The sequence below is a fragment of the Alligator mississippiensis genome, chromosome 3 (assembly GCF_030867095.1).
Source record: "Alligator mississippiensis isolate rAllMis1 chromosome 3, rAllMis1, whole genome shotgun sequence".
NCBI lineage: Eukaryota > Metazoa > Chordata > Crocodylia > Alligatoridae > Alligator > Alligator mississippiensis.
In genome coordinates, this window is record NC_081826.1 from 203,664,770 (window position 1) to 203,685,302 (window position 20,533).

The window sequence follows — 20,533 nt, forward strand, 5'->3', positions numbered from 1 at the left end:
CTCCACAGCACATTAAGCTCAGTCAGAGCAGCCCCAGGCTGGCAGGCTAGCAAGCTGACCTCCAGAGACCCTGCCAGCCAGAGCCACTCTCCCTGGGCTCCACATGCTGATCCTGACTAAACTCCGGACTAATCAACTCCAGAATTTATTCAGGCGTGGTAAATGCACATGTAGAGGCGTCCACTCAGTGGTATTCTAATAGCAACATTCCCCTACAGAGCATGCATTAATATACTACTAGTGTACTCTGCAGGTGGTCCTACCTGTAGTGTAACTTAGGTATACACAGGTAGCCTGATGATGAGTGCATGCAAGCATTCATCATAACAACTCATAAAAATCACATGCAATAATGTCTTATTGCTATACATGAGCAGATGTAGCATCCACTTCTCCATGATTGTATATCCATATTTTTTAAGATGCTGATGAGTTGGTATGATTTGCCTCCACCAGCTCTTGTTAGCTTTTGGCATCATAGAATGTTTTCTGCTGTTTTGCTTGTGTGGGAGTATTGGGTAGATGATAGATCTAAACCTAAGAAATCATTCAATTTGGGAGGGACTGAGGCAGAAATAATTCTGTTAGTCATATATTCAGTGTCTAAAAACAAGTGTACCACAATTCACTAGGAGCACTTCTCCAGTTTCTAAGTTCTAGTAGTTAGATAACAACATTATTTGTGAGAATGCCCACTGATGGTTCCATATACTGTTGCTGTTCTCCTAGGTGAAGATTGAGTCATGTTGACTAGTTTGCATTACAGCTGTCCATATTACATTTATCACATGCTTGCTTCCATAATTGGAAAAGGGAATGGTCATCTTCATAATTTAGGAAGATGATATAGGTTAAAAATGGTATTAATATTTCTAAAATGAAATGGAAAGCCATGAGGATTTGATTTTAGCTGATCTATTACTTTTGTTGGACTCAAGCAAACACATTCTTTGTCATCTTTTATTATCATAGCAGATATTTTTCACTGTAGTATTTTAAAAAAGATTGTTATACTATCCAAGTTTCCTAGGCATTGACACCTGTAACAGATGTTCTGGGTGACCTATATTAAAAATATGGTAAATCATTTTCATTCTCTCTTTAGCTTTCTCTTCTCTCGGTTTTTTATTTCTCTCTGACTCATGTAACTGTATTGATTAATGCGCCATATCCCTGTTATGCTTAAGTCTCAGATCTGAGTTTCATTTGACTGCCAATAATCATGGACCATAAATTCATCACCCTTCAGTATAGGTCAGATCATTTGATCTGATGCTACTATAAATGTGCCCATAAGCAGAGGGCAGTGTTACAGTAACCATTAATCCTGTACCTGAAATAGTGTTATAATTCTTGAGGGGTAGCATGGTACAGGATATGAAGCTCTAATCATGGCTTCTTGTCAGAGTCCCTGTCTTTTTGGAAGTCAGTTAGCCTCTCTGTGTTTCTTTCTCAGTCTCTAAAATAGGAATGATCTAGCTCAGGGGTTGTCAGCCAGAGGTACATGTACCTCTGGGGGTACTTTGAAAGGTCCTCGGGGGTATGCGGGAGTGGGCAGGGACGGAGCATCACAACCCTGAGCCTCTGCCTCACAGGAGCAGGGCCAGAGCCAGAGCAGGGCCATACAGACGCTATGTTGCTGTCATTCCACTGCTCGTCATGCCCCTGCTCCACATCTGGCCGCTTGCCACCGTTCCTCCCCCCTGCTCGGTGCCTACCTGCTTGTCATCCCTCACCCCTCCCCGCTTGGCATCCAACCACTCACCCCTGCCCCCTGAGGGTACACTTACTAAAAAGGGGGCTGCCAGAGATAGACTTATTAAAAAAGGTTGAAAACCCCTGATCTAGCTCAGTGTTTCTCAACCTGTTAAGTAGCAAGTACCCTCTAACTTCTGAAAATTTCAATAAGTACTCCAACACTCAATTTTCCAGAGGATTTTATATTTACAGACTAATGTGTCCATATGTTGGACGAAGGGTTGTGTATATAAGTCCGTGATATGACAGATGTCTGATCTGGTGTTGGTAGGGTTGCCACCTCTTACACCAGGGGTGCACAACTCAAGTATGTACCTGGGCTAGAGGTGATGTTGGCCAAAGCTAGGAGGGCTGAACCCAGTGCCCTGCAAAGCATGGCACAACAAATTATTATTGGGGAATTTAATTTTTTTAATTGTACCAAATGTTTTGCTATGGTTTTGAGAGGAGGAAGGGGCGAGAGAGAGAGGAAAAGAGGGCAAGAGAAACAGAGTGTTGGGGTACCCATGTACCCCCTGCCTGTGTCTTGCATACCCCCAGTGGTATGTGTACCACAGGTTGAGAAACTATGATCTAGCTCATGAATCCTAGCTGAAGATTAATTGTGAGAATCGATTAAGATGCTTAAGGCATTAACAATATGAACAGAACTGTGCCCCTGAGATCTGTATACAAGTGCTTCCTGTTCTCAATGAAATAAAAATTAGTCAATAACCTCTATACCATAGACCCACCATTCCTGGTGTGATGTGACTGTAATATGTGTAACAGCAGGAAAAACCAGGGGGCAATCTGTAGAGCTGTGCCAACTGTTCATTTGGACTGAAAGTCCCAGAAACCCCCAGGAGCTGAGGAGAAAGGGAAAAAGAAAGAGGAAGCTTGGAGCTAGAGTAAGGGGTGAGAGAGCAGCCTGCATGTGGATCTTGGTCAGCCCTACACAGAGGAGAGACCAGGGGAGCTAGAGATCTCACTGGCTTGGCCAGCCAGTACTGTGAACTGAAGGAGCTGGAGTCAGACTTGGAGGTGGCTGCAGGCTGCTGTTTGAGCACTCTAGGGACTAAAGCAGCATTCCCAAACTGTGGGTTGGGATTGTGAGATTTCTGCGCCCACGATGGGGCTGGACCAACTTTAGGCAGGATTTGCCTCTGCAGCCCAGTGGGTGGGACCCAGCACAGGAGGGAACACTGCACCATCATGCCCACCAAGGTGAGGTGTGGCAGTGGTGGTAGCATAGAGTTGTGTCCCCACTGCTGCCAGATGGGCAGAGGGCACCTAAGCTTGTTGGTGCAGTGCTCCCTCCTGTGCCAGGTACTGCCCACTGGTCTGTGGAACCCCCAGGAAGGAGAGCAGCAGGTTAGAGAGCGCCAAGTCCATAGCAGGCAGCCTTCATCCTCCCTCCCCTCCCCACCATGGGGGGAATGGGGAGCTGCAGTTGGGAGGGAGAGGCACCAGCAGGGCCCAGGGAGCTGTGGGTCAGGAGTGAAGGGCACCTGGGGGTGCGGGCAGCTATGGGTTGAGAGTGGGGGACCAGGCTGAAGAAATGGGATCATAACCGGAGTCATGCTGATGAAAGATTTGGGAAGCAGTGGACTAAAGGCTTGTTTAGGGACACCTTCAAAGGTGTGCTAGGGGGTGGAATTAAGGTGCTGAGTGTGTTACCAAAAAATAGCACAGAGGTTTCTTTATCTTTTACCTGTTTCCTCCCTTTGGCCCATTGGCTTGTGGCCCTAACCCTTATGGTTCTCTACATAAAAGTGGAAACTCTCCCTTGCTTCTTGTGCCAGTTTTCAGGTCTGCAGAGTTAGCATGATGGATACCTTGCTGAGAGATGTCTTATGACTGGAGAATCTCCAGAGGACAGGACAGAAGAAATAGGTAGTGGTATTCTTCCCACACAGATTACCATGATTATATATGGATGCAAGTGTTATGACCTTTTTCTCCGTGATGTTCTCCACTGGCCTCTCTTTAGGACAAGCCAGTTTGCTTTGGACCCAAGAGTGTGAAGTAAGGGTCTCTGTACATTGGCCTGTGTTTCCTGTAGGTCTTAGGGAACGTCAGGACTTCTAAAGCAGAACTTAACTTATTTGTCTTGATGCAGAGGACAAGGTCTGCCTAAACCTTTGGAATAACATGTGTGAATTCTGTGTGCAGATTCTGGCAGTGTTCCTTAATTCTAAGCCTTCCTTGCAAGTATGTCCACCCCAGGAGTGTACTAGGTTCATGTGTGAATGAACGTGTGTGCATGAGATATAGATTAAATAGTTTTTGGGAAAAGAGTCAGCAAATTAAAATAATCTGTTCATATTGCATTGGCATATAATGAAACAAACATAAATATTCAGGTGTGGCTCTCTTGGATTCTGAGCCTCAACAAAAGAACTGGTAAAATATGAATGTAGATAAAGTCTTTATATGTTCATTTCAATGGAAATTACTCCAATTGTTTTTTTCTTGTACTCCAAAAGAGTCAGAGCATTTGAAATACAGAGCTTTTCAACATGAAGAACATTCTTTCTAGGGGCAGTGCATTTAAATCAGCCTGATTGACCTTTTGACACTTATCAGTGTTGAAAATTTAGTACCACAAGGCTGACTAATGTACCTATTATTTAATTACCTTCAATTGTACCTATTACTTAAATTATTCTATATGGGAAAGAATAGATCTATCACTGTAATCTATTTTCTCTATATCAAAGCAATATGGGGAGCATGGTGTGATTTAGCCTGCTGATGTAACTGTAACAGAAGAATAAGGGCAAGAAACTGATTTTCACGGGAACCAAAAGGTAAAACACAGTAACTCAATCAGCTAAATGATTGTTAGAACTGGAGCTGTATGATTTCAGCAGGGTTTGTGAACTGAGTTTTGCTTGGTTTGCAAAGTTTGGAAACAGTGCTGGATTATGACATGCTGAGGCCCTAAACTATGTCTAGTTTGAGGCCCCATACCATAAAAATAATCCATTAAATCCATGAAAATGGATTTTCGTGAAATTTTAGGATGAATTATTGTTATTTCTGCACAAATGAATGAACTCAATATGAATAATAACCATGGAGCCAAATATATATATTTGTCATATTAGATGAAAATGTCCTTTTTTTTCTTATTTAAAGTCCCCTCATATTGTGAGGCCTTAAACTGTAGCTTAAATAGTTTAATCCTAAATCCAGCACTGGTTAGAGGTGAAAAAATTCCTGCAGACTGGTTCTTGATTTTATGTTTCCCACCCTGGTCTTCCTTGGGGAGTCCCCTTCTTTCTATAACTCAGATGTCTTTGGAGCAGACATAGTACAAGGATGGGGCGCATGGTCATTTGGCCAAAGATGAAGGCTGGTTCCTCAACTGTGAGAACAAGCACAAATAAATGTTTACCAAACCTTTCTGGAAGTATAGGTTGTACATCTTGAAAAACTCTAGAAAGCCTTTCTCAATGCTCATATCAAAAAGTGCAGAGAGGTAATATAGCCTTAACTGCTGGTGTATACAAATCAGTTCAGCCAATTAATGATACTTGCTTAAAAACATAACATTGTTTATCATGGCATAAGCTGGATGAATATAATTTTCTGATCTGCAAACCTAAATGTCTAGACCCTAGTTCTGGCTTAGTAGATTGTATATTAGGGGCCATCAGAGAGGACATGCCTAGTTGGACCAGTTACTGAGAGAGTCATTGTGCCTCTTTGGCTAGAGACAGACATTACACATAAACTGGTTTAAGTGATCAGAAACTGGTTTAAACCTGTAACAGAATAGAAGTTCCCTGCACATAAACCCGTTTGAGAATGGCTGAAACCAGTTTGAGATAAACCTGGTCGAATGTAGTATCAGACTTAACTGATTTGGCTCAAACTAGTTTATGCAATGTCTGTCCCAGACCCATTGTTGGTTTAAGATAAACCAGACACCCCCAGCATCCTGGCATGCTCTCTGGGCTGGACAGGGCTCTCTGTTCCACAGCAGAGCTGGCCTCTCCCCTCTGCTTCCTGGCTGGAACTCCAGAGACTGCAGGCTGCTCCTCCCTTCTTTCTCACCACTCCCTGCTAAGCAGGAATTCCCTCCTCCCCTCTACCTTGCTGAGGAGGTGCCTGTGTATTAGTTAGCAGACCACATGCTGGCTATGGGTCCGTGTTGATTCAACAGGCAGAATCAACAAGTAACTGGTATTGTCCCTCTGTTGTTTGCTTAACTGGGTGATAAACACTGTTATCAATTCCCTTCTGGGCTAATCAGAGCTCCTGCCAGAGCCTGACCACACCCCTTTCAGCTCCATGCTGTGGAAGGAAGAAAGGAAGGTCTGCTCTAGCACCCCCTGGCTTCTAGCCTGAGGAATTGCAGTTATGTGCCTGCATTTCTGGGATGTCTGTCTGATTACAAAACTAGTTTAGCCTAGCCAGGTTAGACTAAATTGCAATGACTGAATCTATTCAGGCTCAGGCTTTTTGAGTATCTGTCCCTAGCCTTTAGGCTCATGCGTAATGTTGCCTTTTATCTTTAGGAAAGGTGTAATACATATTGCCTCCACAAGGCTTGCTTGCCAGATAAGCTTGAATGTACGGCAATGGACTTCTTCATGACACCATTCATTAATGTCCTTCTCTGGTGATAGATGCTTCTAAATGCAAAAGCATCAGTAACCTCTTGCTTATGCTCAGGGACAAAAATCCATCACACAACATTTATGCCTTGTGTACAAGTTTGATGGCCACCATTTTGGCCAGCACACCAGGATCTGAGTTGGGTATCTCTAGCACTAAAACACAAATTTCTAGTAAAGAGCCCAGCTTTCATCTTGGGAGCAGTAACAACCTCTGATATTATGTGGATCAGATACATAGGGGGATGTGACTCGCACTGACTGATGAACTATACAGGCATAGGCTGGGGGAAAAGGAAACAGAATTGCCACTTTTCCTGCACATGAGTGCTAATGCAACCATCTAGAGTGCAAAAGCATCTTGCCTTGAGCTTTCTGTCCAAGAGGTATATTAAAAGGTTAAGTATCTATAAAGAAAAAGCTTCACTTAATTGAAGTGCACATTGAACAAATGTTTAACAGAATCTGCATTTGCTGAAAGATGCTCCAGCACCCTGAGTTATGCTAAACAAGTTTGAATTTGGGCAACCTGGCTGTTGAACTAGTACTGTATCTTAAACACTAGTTTTCTTTCTGTTCTATTTATGCCTGTTAATTCAATTCCCTGTATTCAACATGCAGCACATAAGACAGCAATAATACAAAATAATGTTAATATAATTGTATTACTCTGTTTTGTTGTTCTCTCTTCTCTTATTCAGTCTAATAGAATTATGTAAACATTATTTGATGTCATTGTTGCTTTAGACTTTCCCTGCACTTGTTGAACTTAGGAATGTGGAGGGAATATTTAAAACAAGGAACCTAATACCTCAGTGAGTAGAAAACCTTGCTCAGCAAGGACTAGTGAGGTATCTGCTAGGGGAAATAGAAGGCAAGGGAATAGAAGAAATTGAAAATACCCAGGATTTTGAAAACGGGGTGCAGATGGTGTAGTGCATCACCCCATATCACATAGCACATATATTTCCCCAGGTAAAAAGAAACTAGAAGCTTTATTAATATGCTGGGGGCATAGGGCTATATTATTCAAATATAACTTTATTGGAATGAGTTAAAAACAGTCTGTAGGGCTGTGGAATAGGAGCTACATTACCAGGAGCATTCAACAGACAGCAGAGATGCAGAAGAAAGGCTAGCTTGATTAGCAGAACATCAAAATCAGTGGTTCCCAACCTTTTTTTGCTGTTACCTGCTGCTGGGAGCAGAGTGTGGCAGTGACAGCGGCCCAGGGGCAGGGAAGCTCCTGGCCCGTGGCACGGCTTGCTGCCAGCATTGCCCCCGCGACCCTCATTTGGGTCGTGACCTGAGGTTCAGAACTGCTGATCAAGACCATTAAAAAGGAGAGAGGCTCGTTAACACCTGTGGGAATTAAGAGTTTAGAACGAATCAGGTAAATTTTAATCAGCTACGAATTCAATTGATGCCCTCACTGCTGCCTAAAGACAAGTGTTGCTGTAGTTGGTTTTAATCTCTGTGTGATGCAGGAGTCAAAGGAGAGTGCAACTCCACAAGGGCACCTCTCCCCCCTCCCCTCAAATCTGCCTCTGAAAGTATCTCATTTTCAGCTGAAAATGAGGCGTGTGTCTTGAGAAGAAGCTTGGATTCTCATGTAATAACAAGAAGCTTGAGCCCCTACTCTCTGTAAGGCATGGGATTTAGACATGTTCAAAAACAGAAGTCTTTTTTCCTTGAAATAAACTGTAAAATGAATTAGTTGTACACTAATAACAGCAATCTACTACAGAGCATGCATTAATGGACTACTAGTGCACTTTCCAGGTGGCTGAACCTACAATGTAGGTTATGTCTGTTAATCAGGCAGAAACAAAGCATTTCATGGAACCTACATCAAATATGGATGTCTTGGAGGGCGGAGGAGGGGCAGAAAATTTGTGTAAGTGTTTTTTGACAGCCGTGTTTTTAATACTAAAGAATAGCAAAAATATAGGGAAGATTCAAAAGAGCAAAACAAGGGAAGGGAAATTTGATGTTAGACTGGTGATAAACACACATTGTCCCACTCAATGTTGGTAACACAGCACCATTAACATGTATCTGTATGTGCAAGCTGTTGCTTATGTTTCCCATGGGAGCAAGGACTAGAAGTTCATGAACCAGTACCAGTGCAAGATCTTTTGAAAACACAGCTTTTCTGTAGAATCCTGGAGTAAATGTACCAGCATGAGTGTTATAATGAATATCACTTGGGATCATTACCTCTCCTCATACCTGTATGAACTAGGGTGCTCACTCTCCATCCTGTGGCCAGATCTGGTCCATGGAGCCATGACTTCAGGGCCTCAGGAGTCCCCATGGGTCAGAAGAATTCGCAGCTGGGCAGCAAGAGAAGCTCCTTATGGGTGGATGCAATTCTGCCTGGGCCATTGCAGCACAGAAGGATCAGGGCCAGTTCCACTCCCTGCATGTGGAGATCAAACCAGGCTGCTCCCCATCTCCTTCCATGCATTTGGATGGGTGCCACTCCACCCTGCCCACCCCAGTCGGTCATCTGAATCAATGCTGGGCTGGTCCCTGCTCCCCTCCCCTTCTGCACATCCGAATCAAGGATGCTGTGCCCTGCCCTCCCAGCGCATCCAGATTGGACCCAGGCTGCCGTACACCTTACGTATTCAAATTGGGGCCATTCCACCCTATGCCCCCTCTCTCCCAATGCATCCAGATCAGGGTTACATCTCCCCACATGCCCAGGTTGGAGATATCCCTTCCCCCACATGTCCAGATTGGGCTACTCTGTCCACCCCCTGCCACGTGTCCAGATTGGGAGTGGGCGCTCTCTATCCCCACTCCCACCCCACTGTGGCCAAACAGAGCCCCATCCACCCCATGTGCCAGATCTGTCCTGTGGCTGGATCTGGCACTGCCTGTTGCCCCACAAAGTTGGGCACCATTGATTTAAATGGTTCTCTTCACATGAGATGCTTCATAATACCTGTATGGGGAATATCCATCTTGGGTGTAACAACATGACTTTGAACAAACAGCCAATATATACCACCTCTAATAATAGCCTTCATAACACAGGTATGCTTTAAAGACAGCTTTAGAGAAGGGTGACATCATGTTTTTACCAAAGTTTATGGTCATGAAAGGAAGGAGAAAGTACAAAGATGTTTGTTGGAAAAAATGACTCATAACCATTGCACTCTTTGTGGAGCTGTTCATCATTTGCAGGCTGATCAAATGATTTCAGATCAAATCAAATCAAATCTGATGAGAGGGAGAGGGTATTATTAGAGAAGTGTGTTTGTGGGAAGGGGGGAGGGGTGCAAAATAGGAAAGTACGGATTCAGGGAAACCTACCAAAATGGTGGTCTCATGAATCACTGTTCTAGTAGAAAACAAAAGTCTGCAGGTGTTCAGGCTCTTTCTTCTAGAACAAAAATGGCCTCTCCAGAAGAAAAATAACCCAGGAAAAACCAGAGTTAAATTGCTCCTGGAAGAGTTTTTCCCAGGAGACTGAAAGTTTGCACACTTTCCTCTGGCTTAACTTCTCCTGGGGACTAGGAAGAGTGGAGCCAGGGGAAAGGCTCTCATGCCTTCCTGAGATTCAGGTCACCCATTTGGAGAAGCTGTGGAGGGCAGTATGTGCACACTGCTGAAAGGTGTTCATGGTCTGCTCTGACATCTGGTTCCAAAAGGAACAAAACAGTTGTCTTTTAGTCAGGAATTGATTAAGTTCTTGGGCCAAATATTTTGCTGGGGGTCACTGGGCAAAACACCATTGAAGTACATGAGCTGTAAAGCATTTATACCAACAGAGAATTTAGCCCTGTTTGTCAGAGGACAAACTGAACCATAGAGTCAGTATTAAAGGTGTCAAGATGCATTCCTTAGTATTTGTAGTAAGGAACTAGTCAAAGGGCTACAGCGTCAAAGGTTCTTCGATGCCATTTCAAGGGAGACATGGAGAAGGAGTAGGTTTTAAACACATTATCCCCATCAAATCATGCCGCACAGTTGACTGTGAGTACACATAAGGTACACTGTTTGTCTTTTAACCACATGCAGTGGAGAGAAGCAGATGGACCCAAGGGACTGTTTGTGACAATCTGATTCAGTGCCTGAAGCTGTCTGTAAGCAAGGCCATACCAGGTGTAAACCAAAACCATATGTTCTTTCGTCTGAGAGTCATTTGTTGCAGTGGTTTTCTGGTTCAGCCTCTGCAAGCTTCTCTCCTGGTTCAGCCTGTGCAAGTCTCTCCCTTTGTGCGATTGCTTCACAGCTTTTGTCTAAGCATGCTCAGCCAAGTCAATCTTGGGTCATTATTTTGTTTGGGCCTCGTTCCATGTTTTGAACATGGGAAGGTTATGTGCATTATTTCAGTGGCAGTCCACAGTCAGACATGCTGTAAAAACTAAAGATCCTAAGTTCCATGGGAAATCAGGAATCATGTGGGAGAAGAAAAGACCCAGAAACCAACACCAAGAAATGATGGTGTAAACAGAACCCAGTGGAATTTATATAGAAAAGTCTATTAACTCTATTTAGCATTATGGCAGTAGTAGCAGCAGAGAAAAAAACAAACATGCAACTCTATTCTGGTCAGAAGTGTTCAAGATACTTAAATGATTTAATCTAGTAAGAGCACTTTTTCCCCCAAATTTAAGGAAAATATAATATTGAGCCTTTTTACAAGATCAGTAAAGCTTTTGTGTGGGCCTAACTGCCACTTCAAGGTACTAGCTAGTGACCAGGAGAGTGCAGAGATGCATTGCTCCAGGGAGAGCTTAAGAGAGAAATTGTGTTTCCGGGTGTTCTGTACAAGGCTGGACAAATCACACAGGTTTTATTCCTTCTGTGTCCATCAAAAATTGGTGCTAAAGTAATTGCAGATTACAAATAATCTGGCAGGACTCGCAATGAGCATGCTTCCTCTGAGTATCCCTGAGGGCTGTCGAGGGCCCCTCTACATGTGCAGGTAAAGGCACAATGGGATCTAACGTGCAATCCTATTACACATGAGTGGCAGGAGGCACAATTGTGGGATCTCGCATTAGATTGCATTGTGCCTTATTGTTGGCACAGGGGGATCCTGGGATCCCCCTTCACCACCTCTCATGGCTGTGAGCCCCACAGCTGACAGGGCTCACATTGGGGGAATCTGGGAGATTGCTGCCTCCACTGCAAACCTTGTGAGGTGCAAGGCTCACAGTGGAGACAGCGGGAAGAATGCTGCTGCCACTGCAAAGCCCATAGCTGACAACGCTGCCCCCACTGCAAGCCCTGCAACCGATGGGGCTCACAGTGGGGCAGTGTTCTTCTCACTGCAAGCTCCGCAGCTGACAAGGCTCGCAGTCAGGGCAGTGCCAGGAACGATGCCACCACAGTGAGCCTCGTCAGCTTTGGGGCTGGCAGTCTGTGTTCACCCCTGTGGCTGGGAGCCCCTCAGTTGATGGGTCTCCCAGGCTCAGGGGAGCACTTGACCATGTGTTCAATTAATGACATTATTAGAGCAAGCTACAAAGTTTCTCTACATTTTTTGTGGAATAACTTTGTAGTTTATTGCTTGTTTTATCATGCCATGAATTGCTTGAATGTGTATCTGGGTCACAACTTAAGGCACGATTAACTGATTAATCATGCCTTAAGTGTAACATGTAGAGGGGGGCCCACATTACCCAGGATTCAGTTCCAATCTCAGACTGCTTAGCTTGCAAGATCAGATGGGAACAAGTGCATTCAGTCCATTTTGGCTACTCATTACCCAGGCTGATGCAGCTTCCTCTGTTGTGCCAGTGAAAATACTGTGGGTGTGAGCAATATCTCATCTCCTCTCCACCCACTTTGTAATAATATGGTTGTCTTTGGTCCTACTGTGGAGTGTGCTGCACCTTCTTCCCTTGCATTTCATAGTAACACAAGGCTCTGTCACAGTCTCTGCTTTTTTCTTCTTTTATAATTTAGAAAATATTTTTCCAAGTCCTCGTTTTTCATTTAATCTTTGAGGCGATATGTATGTAACCAACATATTACACAATCGTGTGCGTGGGATATTTTCTTCCATGTGCAAAGACAGCACAGGAAGCTCCGTTTCTCTGCAAGCATTGGTGAGAGAGAGGCTCAGGAGTTCAGATATATTTTCTCATAATTGTTATCCAAGCCAGACTACTATTTCTTATTTGGCTCCAGTTTCCATCTTCTTAAGATAAGAAGATTTTTCTTAAAGTGAAATCAAATGAAGATGTTAGGCAGATGAAGATGGTGAAAAAAACTGTTGTTTCCTTAAAAGCTCCATCTGACCCCAGAAAGACCTGGCTTTATTATTTCTAAATATGTATTTTAATATTATTAGTATTTTTTTCCATTGAAGACAATTTATTTAAAATCTTCAAACTTGTGGAGTGAAACCAACCTTGGATTTGAAAAAAGCTAAATTAGTAGTTAGTAGGTGTCGGCAAATGTATATCCAGCTCATTCTGCCTCTGGCAAGTAATTAGCTGCCCCCAATTAATCAGGATGAAGCAACATGTAGGCACTCTTTGAAAAATTAGCCTTTGGTTCTTGTAAATGATTCATGAAAAGGCAACTTCAGCTTTTTGCCAGCACAGAATAGCCACTTTCAAATTGCATATACTTTAGTCAGTGCAGTCAGGATAAGGAAATAGGATGTAACTTCATGTCAAACAGTTAGTCTGTCAAACACACAAGCAGTGAAATGGTTTCTACTCCAGTTTACTCACATGCATCAAAGGGACCTGACAAAGTGGCTTTTTTGAATTGGCATAAATTCAGCTTTTTCCTGATCCACAAAAATCACCATCTATTGGGTTCTGTGTATTGAAAAGATATTTCTAAATGTCATTGCTTTATCTGGTTCCTTTCAGTAAATGTAGTGTTCTCAGGTGATACAACATACAATAATCTCCCAGAGCTGAATGCTTCTTGATTACATGGAATTAAGTTGTTCCTACTGTCAGAAATCACTTTGTCCTGATATGAATCCCTTTCAACTGCATCAGAGAAATAAGTCAGTCTTGGAATCTAACTGGTGTCACACGGAAAGCCATTTTAACTGGTTGTTGTAATTTAATAACTGGCTGCATGAAGCCTTCAACAACTTTTTACTCACAGTACTTTGTGGTGGGTTATGATGAAAAGAAAATCAAAATTATACCATATAAAACTGGATGCCAGAATCCATATTAGCTTAAAGCTGAGCAGGTTAACAGAATATGCTACTATTTGCTATCCTTTTTACAATCCTATAAACGTGCGTAATATAATGCCTTTCCCTTCTAATCCATATATGGTGGGAGTGAAGCAACGACAAAGAAGTCTCTCTCACATTAATCTGAGAATGCTGAGGCTCCAATGGAGGTAGAAGTGTCTCTACAACTAAGAAAACTTAATAAAAGGTTGCAGTAAAATGGATTTTGGCCCTTTGTACACTGATGCATTAAAATAAAGGGGATAGCATGCCAAACAAAATATATATTGTTCTGCCAGCCTAGTGGTACCATTGAGATTTAGTAGGTTCCAAAATACAAGTCTAAGGAGTGTTTTCTCTAGAAAAAATTTAAAGGTTTTTTTTCCTTGTTATTCTCATCCTTTTTACATGGTATTCTGTAAAATGCCATCCAACAGCGCAGCAACTTTAGATGTATATCCATTGTGCCAGCTTAAGAAATCCTCTTCCACAGTTTGCTGTGCTCTGTATTTCATGATATAAAAAAGTTGCACCATAACCCCCCAAAAATCCTACCCCCAATCCTTGAAGCTTTGCAAGTAAAATAAATCTTCTAAGGACCTGAGTGATCAGTAATGACAAAAACAACATATGCATTAATATTTCACTTGATAAATTGCAAAGATCTATGCATTGCTTAAATTTGTCAACAGTACCTTTCCAGCAAAGTGCAAGGCATTTGAAAAATTACCTCTCGTGTTTCAGGCAGAAAGGGAAAAATCACTTTTTCAAACAATGAAAACATTTCCCTTATGGATAGTTAAACCAGAAACATGGTTTTAATTGGGAAGAAATTAGGACAGGGATGTTCCTACAGCTGACCCTTTTAGGCTATGGTTGAAATATTCACATATTGGATTATTTAAAAGTAAAATTCCTATGAAGTATCTCATGTAATGATAAATGCTCTCCCTTGCCTACAGAGGAGAACTGTGTGAGAAACTGTTTTTCCTCTTGAAACCTTGTCCTCACCTGGCATTCATGACCTTATCCTCTCCTGGTTCTTCATTTACATCTTTAAATGATCGGACAGTATGTCCTTTGGTGGATCTTCCTTAACCCTTTAGCTTTCTGTGGGATGTCTCAAGGTCATATTCTTGGTTCCTTTTCTGTTTTCCTCTACATTTTATTCCAGTCTCATACACAAAACCAGCTACTAGGGCTGTGCAAAACTTTGGTCCCTGATTGGAATCGGCGGAGATTCAGCATGATTCAGTGGCCAAATCTCTGAATTCAAATCAAATCAGAGGACCCTTTAATCTCTCCAATTCAAATTGGAACCCTCTGAATCAATTTGGAGAGATTCAGAAATTCAGACATAGACACAGCTTTAAAAGTTTTTTCTACATACCTCTAGGTAGCAGGGGCTTGTGAATCCTGAGATGCTGGGGTACATGGAGTGTCTCACAGAAGCGTGGGGGGCTCCCCAGTGTGCTCGGCAGCAGACCCAGGAGTGGACCAGAAGCACTTCCAGGTCCACCAGTGACTGGTGCCTCCTGGATCTGGCGGGGGGCACCCGGGTCCCCCTGCAGCTGATTGCCAAGCTGAGGTGGCACAGGGGGGTCAGTATTCCCTGGCAGACCCAGAATTGAACCAGAAGTACTTCTGAGTTTGGCGCCGAGCATGTGGAGGGCCCCCCCCCCCCCCCCACTCCTGTGGGATGCTCCATGCACCCCAGCATCACAGTGTTCACAAGCCACACCTGCTACCTCAAGGTATGTAAAAAACTTCTAAAGCTGTGTCTGTGTCCGAATCGCTGATTTTCTGAATCCGAATCTTCAGATAAGGATTCAGCTGAATCGAATCAGGGACAGTGATCCGAATCAACTAATCAAATCGCTGTCCCTGATTTGGGCCGAACCCAATTCCAAATCAAATAGGACCCACTTTGCACACCCCTACTAGCTACCATCTCTCTGCAAATGATTATCAGATTATCTTCCTCTCTCATCCCTTCTATCCAAATTAAAATCTCAGTCTATGTCCAGCTGGTATTCAATTCCAACTCGGCATAACTAAACATAAATCAAAGTTTTTATGGCAGAATTCTGTTTCATTTTACACACCTAAATGACAGTGTCTCAGCCAGATAAATGACATCTTGGAGCACTTACATAGTTTGTGATTCTAGTACCTATGCTACAGAGCACGTGCAGTAGACTATGCACTAGTCTGGAAAAGTGTGCATGTAAAGTGAAATAGAATTACATCTTTATTCTCTGTCTCAGTTTTCCCCATTACCCCTTTTTTGCCATCTTTTTTGTCCTGTAGGCTTATAACCTGGGCATCATCTTTGACTTGGACCTCTCTGTAGGTCCTCACTTCTAGTCTAAATATAAGTCTTGTAGATTCCTCCTGAACTATATAACTAAGCTATAGCTATTTCTGTCTCTTGAAATAGCTAAAATGCTTGCCCAGGTTCTCAGCACCTTACATATTGATTAATACAACATTATTTTTCTGGCTTTGACAGATGCTCTGCTGCTCTCCTGAATCTCACCCAGAATGTTGCTGCCAGGATAGTTTTTTTGGCCTTCTGCCTTAACCAGATCACTGCTCTCTAGGCGCCCAAACATTAACCCCCTTTTCTTTTTTTACAGCAAACATAAGCTCATTGTCTTCACTTTTAAAGCCTTTCACAACCTATCATCTTTCATTTACTGTGAGATTTTGACTCTGGTCCCCAATTGTCCCTAAAGCCAGCCTTCATTGCTCACTTTTTAAACACTTTCATGCTTTCTCCCATACTGCTGCTTGCATGTGGAGGTTTCTGTAAGCATATGTAAAATGTGTCGACTACCTTCAGATCCCTTGTTTGCCCTGATGCCTACACAAAACTTTATACTAGCTGGACTATTAGGGTAGGTACAGAGTCGAAAAGCCTGAGGCTAAATCGATTCTGTCTTTTCAGGTTAGTCTAAGCTGCACAGATTAAATTGAAACAGAAGTGAACTTTTGATACAGGGAATGCAGCCACATGCCTGAAGTGGATCAGGCCAAAAGCTAGAGGGTGCTAGAGCAGGGCTCTCTGGCTGTGTGTTCACTTCCTCTTCCTGCTGTCCCTGAGGTCTCTGGGATTTGCAGTCAAGTATGACAGCAGCAGGACTCTGCAGGGTTCCTAATCACTTCCTCTTCCAGGTACCTGTGGGATTTGTAGTCCACAGTTGCAGCCAACAGTAAGTTTGAGTGGGGGTAGAGGTGTTTAACTCCCCTCCCTGGCCTCAGACCCCAACCAGGGTTTGTTGGGGGGCAGGGGGCAGTCCCCCCACCCTGCAAACTGGGTTGCATTCCCAATGGGGCTTGCCTCCTCACCCCTTGTCAGCCAGCCGTCACTGCTCCAGCTAGGGAACAGAGGGGTGAGGCCAGCCTTGCTCTCTGGAGTAGACAGTACAGCCCAGTGCAGGGCTGGAAAGCATGCTGGGGGACTGTAATTTAAGTTAAACCAGGAAGGGGTCTGGGGCAGAAGTTTCATAAACCGGTTTGATCCAAATCATTTAAGTCTGATACTACATTCAAGCAGGTTTATCGTAAACCAGTTTCAGCCATTTTGAAACTGTTTTTTGTGCACTTAGCTTCTGTTTGGTTACAGGTTTAAACCAAATTCTGATCACTTACTGGTTTATGTGTAACTTCTGTCCCTAGCCTTAATGTGCTATAACTATCTGACTATCATGATGATTGTCCTATTGTTAACTTATGCTTTCTTATCTTTCTGCCTCTGTTGTTTCTTGTCTTAGACTGAAACTGTAAGCTCTTTTGAGCAAGAACTGCCTTTTTGTTCTGTGTTTTTGCTTCACTCAGTGTTGTGGGGCTGTGGACTCCTGGGAGCTGTGATGATGTTGATGATCATTTTTAGTGTGAGGTTGTAGCAGGCTATACAGAGGATGGCTTATGGATAATGCTGCCTTTATTTAACAGTAATTTTCTTTCTGTGGTCATACTGTAAAGTGTGGAATATACAGGATTAACTAAGGGGAGAGAACAATTAACCAACAAACTAACAGAACTAAAGTGTTATTTGGATACTTGTGCTGACCTTGGATGTACTGTGGGATGTTATCAAAGGCCACTTTGCTTCATGTGACAAAGACATTATCTGTCATAAGTTTATTTTACCAGTTGTTAAAGCACTCATTATTATGGCAAGTACTTGTTTTAATTATAAGGAAAGAAGATTCCTGCCCACTCTGCCCTCCTTGGCTAAGTCAAAAAGCCAAAGGGTGAACCAATTCAATCTTTGCAGGTTAGTCTAAGCTGCATAGATTGAACCAATAAGCAAGTGAAAAGATGTTCACTTTTGATTCTGGAAATGCAGCCACATGTTGGAGTGGCCCAGGCCAGAAGCTGGGGGTGCTAGAGTATGCCTCCCTTTTTGGCTGGAACCAGATAGCTTGGGCCAAGGCTAGCCTGCCTACCCTGTAAGGGAGGTGGGAGTTGTGCGAGAAGTGCAAAGCATCATGGAATGCTGTGGGACTGAGAGTTAATTTGAATCTGGAGGGGATCTGGGACAGAAATTCAATAAACCAATTTAAACTAAATCAGTTAAGTTTAATACTATGTCTATCCAGGTTTATCTTAAATCAGTTTCAGGCATTTTGAAAGTGGTTTATGTGCACTGAACTTCTGTTGTGTTACAGATTTGAAACCATTTCTGATCACTTGTACCGGTTTATGCATAATTTCTGTCTCTAGCCCTTGTGTATCCACCCAACACATGCCATGGTTCCTTAGGCCCTGAATTTTGCTTAAAGCCTTTTAACCTGTCAGAGTTTAGGCAATTCTTCTTTGTCAGTATGGATGCATGTCACACATGAATTTTGTCTCACTGTAAGGCTATCTCAAAAGAAAACATCCTCTGCTTTGCTTGAGAAGGCCTTATTGGTGTATGTTCTGAGCAGGGTTTATTTCAAATAAGTAATGAAGACAGCTATAGCTTACTTCCGGAAAGAGTGGAGAAGTGAGATGTTTAATAAGAAACTACATTTAGATGTTTCTCCCATAAACATACTGTACTGTTTACACAGTAAACACATCAACATATCTAAACCATGCAGTCAACCACTCCAGTTGTTATATCTCAAAGCTATAACGTCTCACTCTCCATCAGTATATCTCACACCTCTTTCCCACATATATCTAGTTAGTAAAGTAGAGAGTTATTGGCACATGCAGCCACACCTGTCAGTGCTGAAGGAGATGGCTGAGGGAGGGGAATTTTTTCCTGAGTTACAGGGGAGTCTTTGTTTCTAACTCTAGGTCCTTCTTCAGTTATCAGCAATGATGATGATTCAGCAAGTCCCCTGCATCACATTTCAAATGGGAGTAACACTCCATCATCTTCTGAAGGCGGCCCAGATGCTGTTATCATTGGAATGACAAAGATTCCTGTCATTGAAAATCCTCAGTACTTTGGGATCACCAACAGTCAACTGAAGCCAGACACCTGTAAGTACAGATATTTACATATATGTTGTTCATTTATTTTTTTTCTCAATGTTGCTGAGTCTTTTTACTAGAGCTGATAGAAATATTGTGCAAATTACCAGGAGCAGAAGAGTAGAATAAAAATGCACGGAAGATATTAAAGACATTGTACTTAAAATGAACTGCTTTACATCTGTCAAAGCTAGTGGTCCAAATTCAGCCCTTGTGACTGGTCACCTAAGTCAGCACAATTAACTACCTAGAGCCGGATCCAAAGTCTGTTGAAGTCTTTCCACTGATTTCAGCAATCTTTGGACCTGTCTGGGGCCCAGAGTTTAAATTTATCTCAAAAGTTTTATCAGGACAAAGTATATTTGGCTTTGGACCAAAATCAGAAGTCAGTATTTGCACAGCACCTTTACATATGTTCTAATACCAAATTCATTTTCTTGTGATAATGGATATACTCTGAAATCTGCTTAGCAAAGGTGATAACTTTTATTCCTTTATTTAGATAGCTCAGTCCTTTCAACTGGAAAACGTGTTTAATGTTTAAGCTAAGCATCAAGTTTTATTTTTACTGCCCAAAAACAGTAAATCTCTCAAATACATGTTTTTAGACCATCAGGCATAGAAATGTGAAGTCACTATTTAAAAAAGTATTCCACCCCTCAGTTAATGACCTCCGTATCAAAAAAAAAAGGAATTTTGCTAATGGACATTTGTAGTGTGGCTCTTGAAATGCTAAATTTTGGAGTACAGCAAATAATTAACAAGTATATTAAGAAAATTATAGTTATATCAGTAGCCACAGTTAATATGCTACAGGAGAACAAATAAAGACTGGTATTTATGGATGAATCCTGGCACTAGCCAATTGTGCAGGAGTGGCAGCTGTAGTCAATGTTACTTAATGGTTTCCGTTTTCAGTCACTCATAAGCTTCTCATGCTTTTATCTTTTGGACTGACATTTTTGAAGCTTGATTCCTAGCGATTATTTAATGCTTCTGCAAAAACATATTTAGATCATAAGTAGAAGGAGAAAAATTATATATCCATATTACAAAAAAATCATACAACCATTTTTTGAACAGCATGAAAGAGCCAGAGGTTGAAAACAGAAGAGAAATATCTTTAAATGTTCCAGTGAAAATTGATTCTGATTTGAGCAAGTTATAGGCCTTTGCAAATTGTATTCTGCCAAATACATAGTGGATTTGGTGCAAACTTTTCCATAAACTGATAGAGGGGTTGATCTATTTCCCAGGGAAGTTAATAGAGGGATTCTTACTGATTGAACTGGTCTTTGGGTCAGACAAAGTGGATGTAGCTAAGGGAGCATACTGTAGTTTTGTGGCAAAAACTGTAGGCTGGATGCTGAGACTGTGTCAACAAACTTGGTTTCAAGCGGTATATAGAATATACAGGATGTAACAGGAACCCTCCCTCTATAGTGCGTGTGTGCATGTGTGTGTGTGTGTGTTGAAGGGGAGGGGGTGAACATATATAAGGGTTGAAGTCAAGACATCTACT

General features: G+C 42.4%; 1 protein-coding gene across 5 annotated transcripts in view; it reads left to right on the forward strand.

Moving 5' to 3' along the window:
- NTRK2 (neurotrophic receptor tyrosine kinase 2) overlaps nt 1–20,533 on the forward strand; it is a 324,464-nt gene that overhangs the window by 176,545 nt on the left and 127,386 nt on the right. For 4 of the 5 annotated variants that reach the window (XM_019478098.2, XM_006272070.4, XM_006272071.4 and 1 more), the window contains one exon: nt 18,832–19,020. In XM_019478098.2, coding sequence (XP_019333643.1) covers nt 18,832–19,020 — 189 coding nt within the window. The remainder of the gene's footprint in view (nt 1–18,831; nt 19,021–20,533) is intronic. The other variant, XM_019478097.2, reaches the window with a different exon arrangement.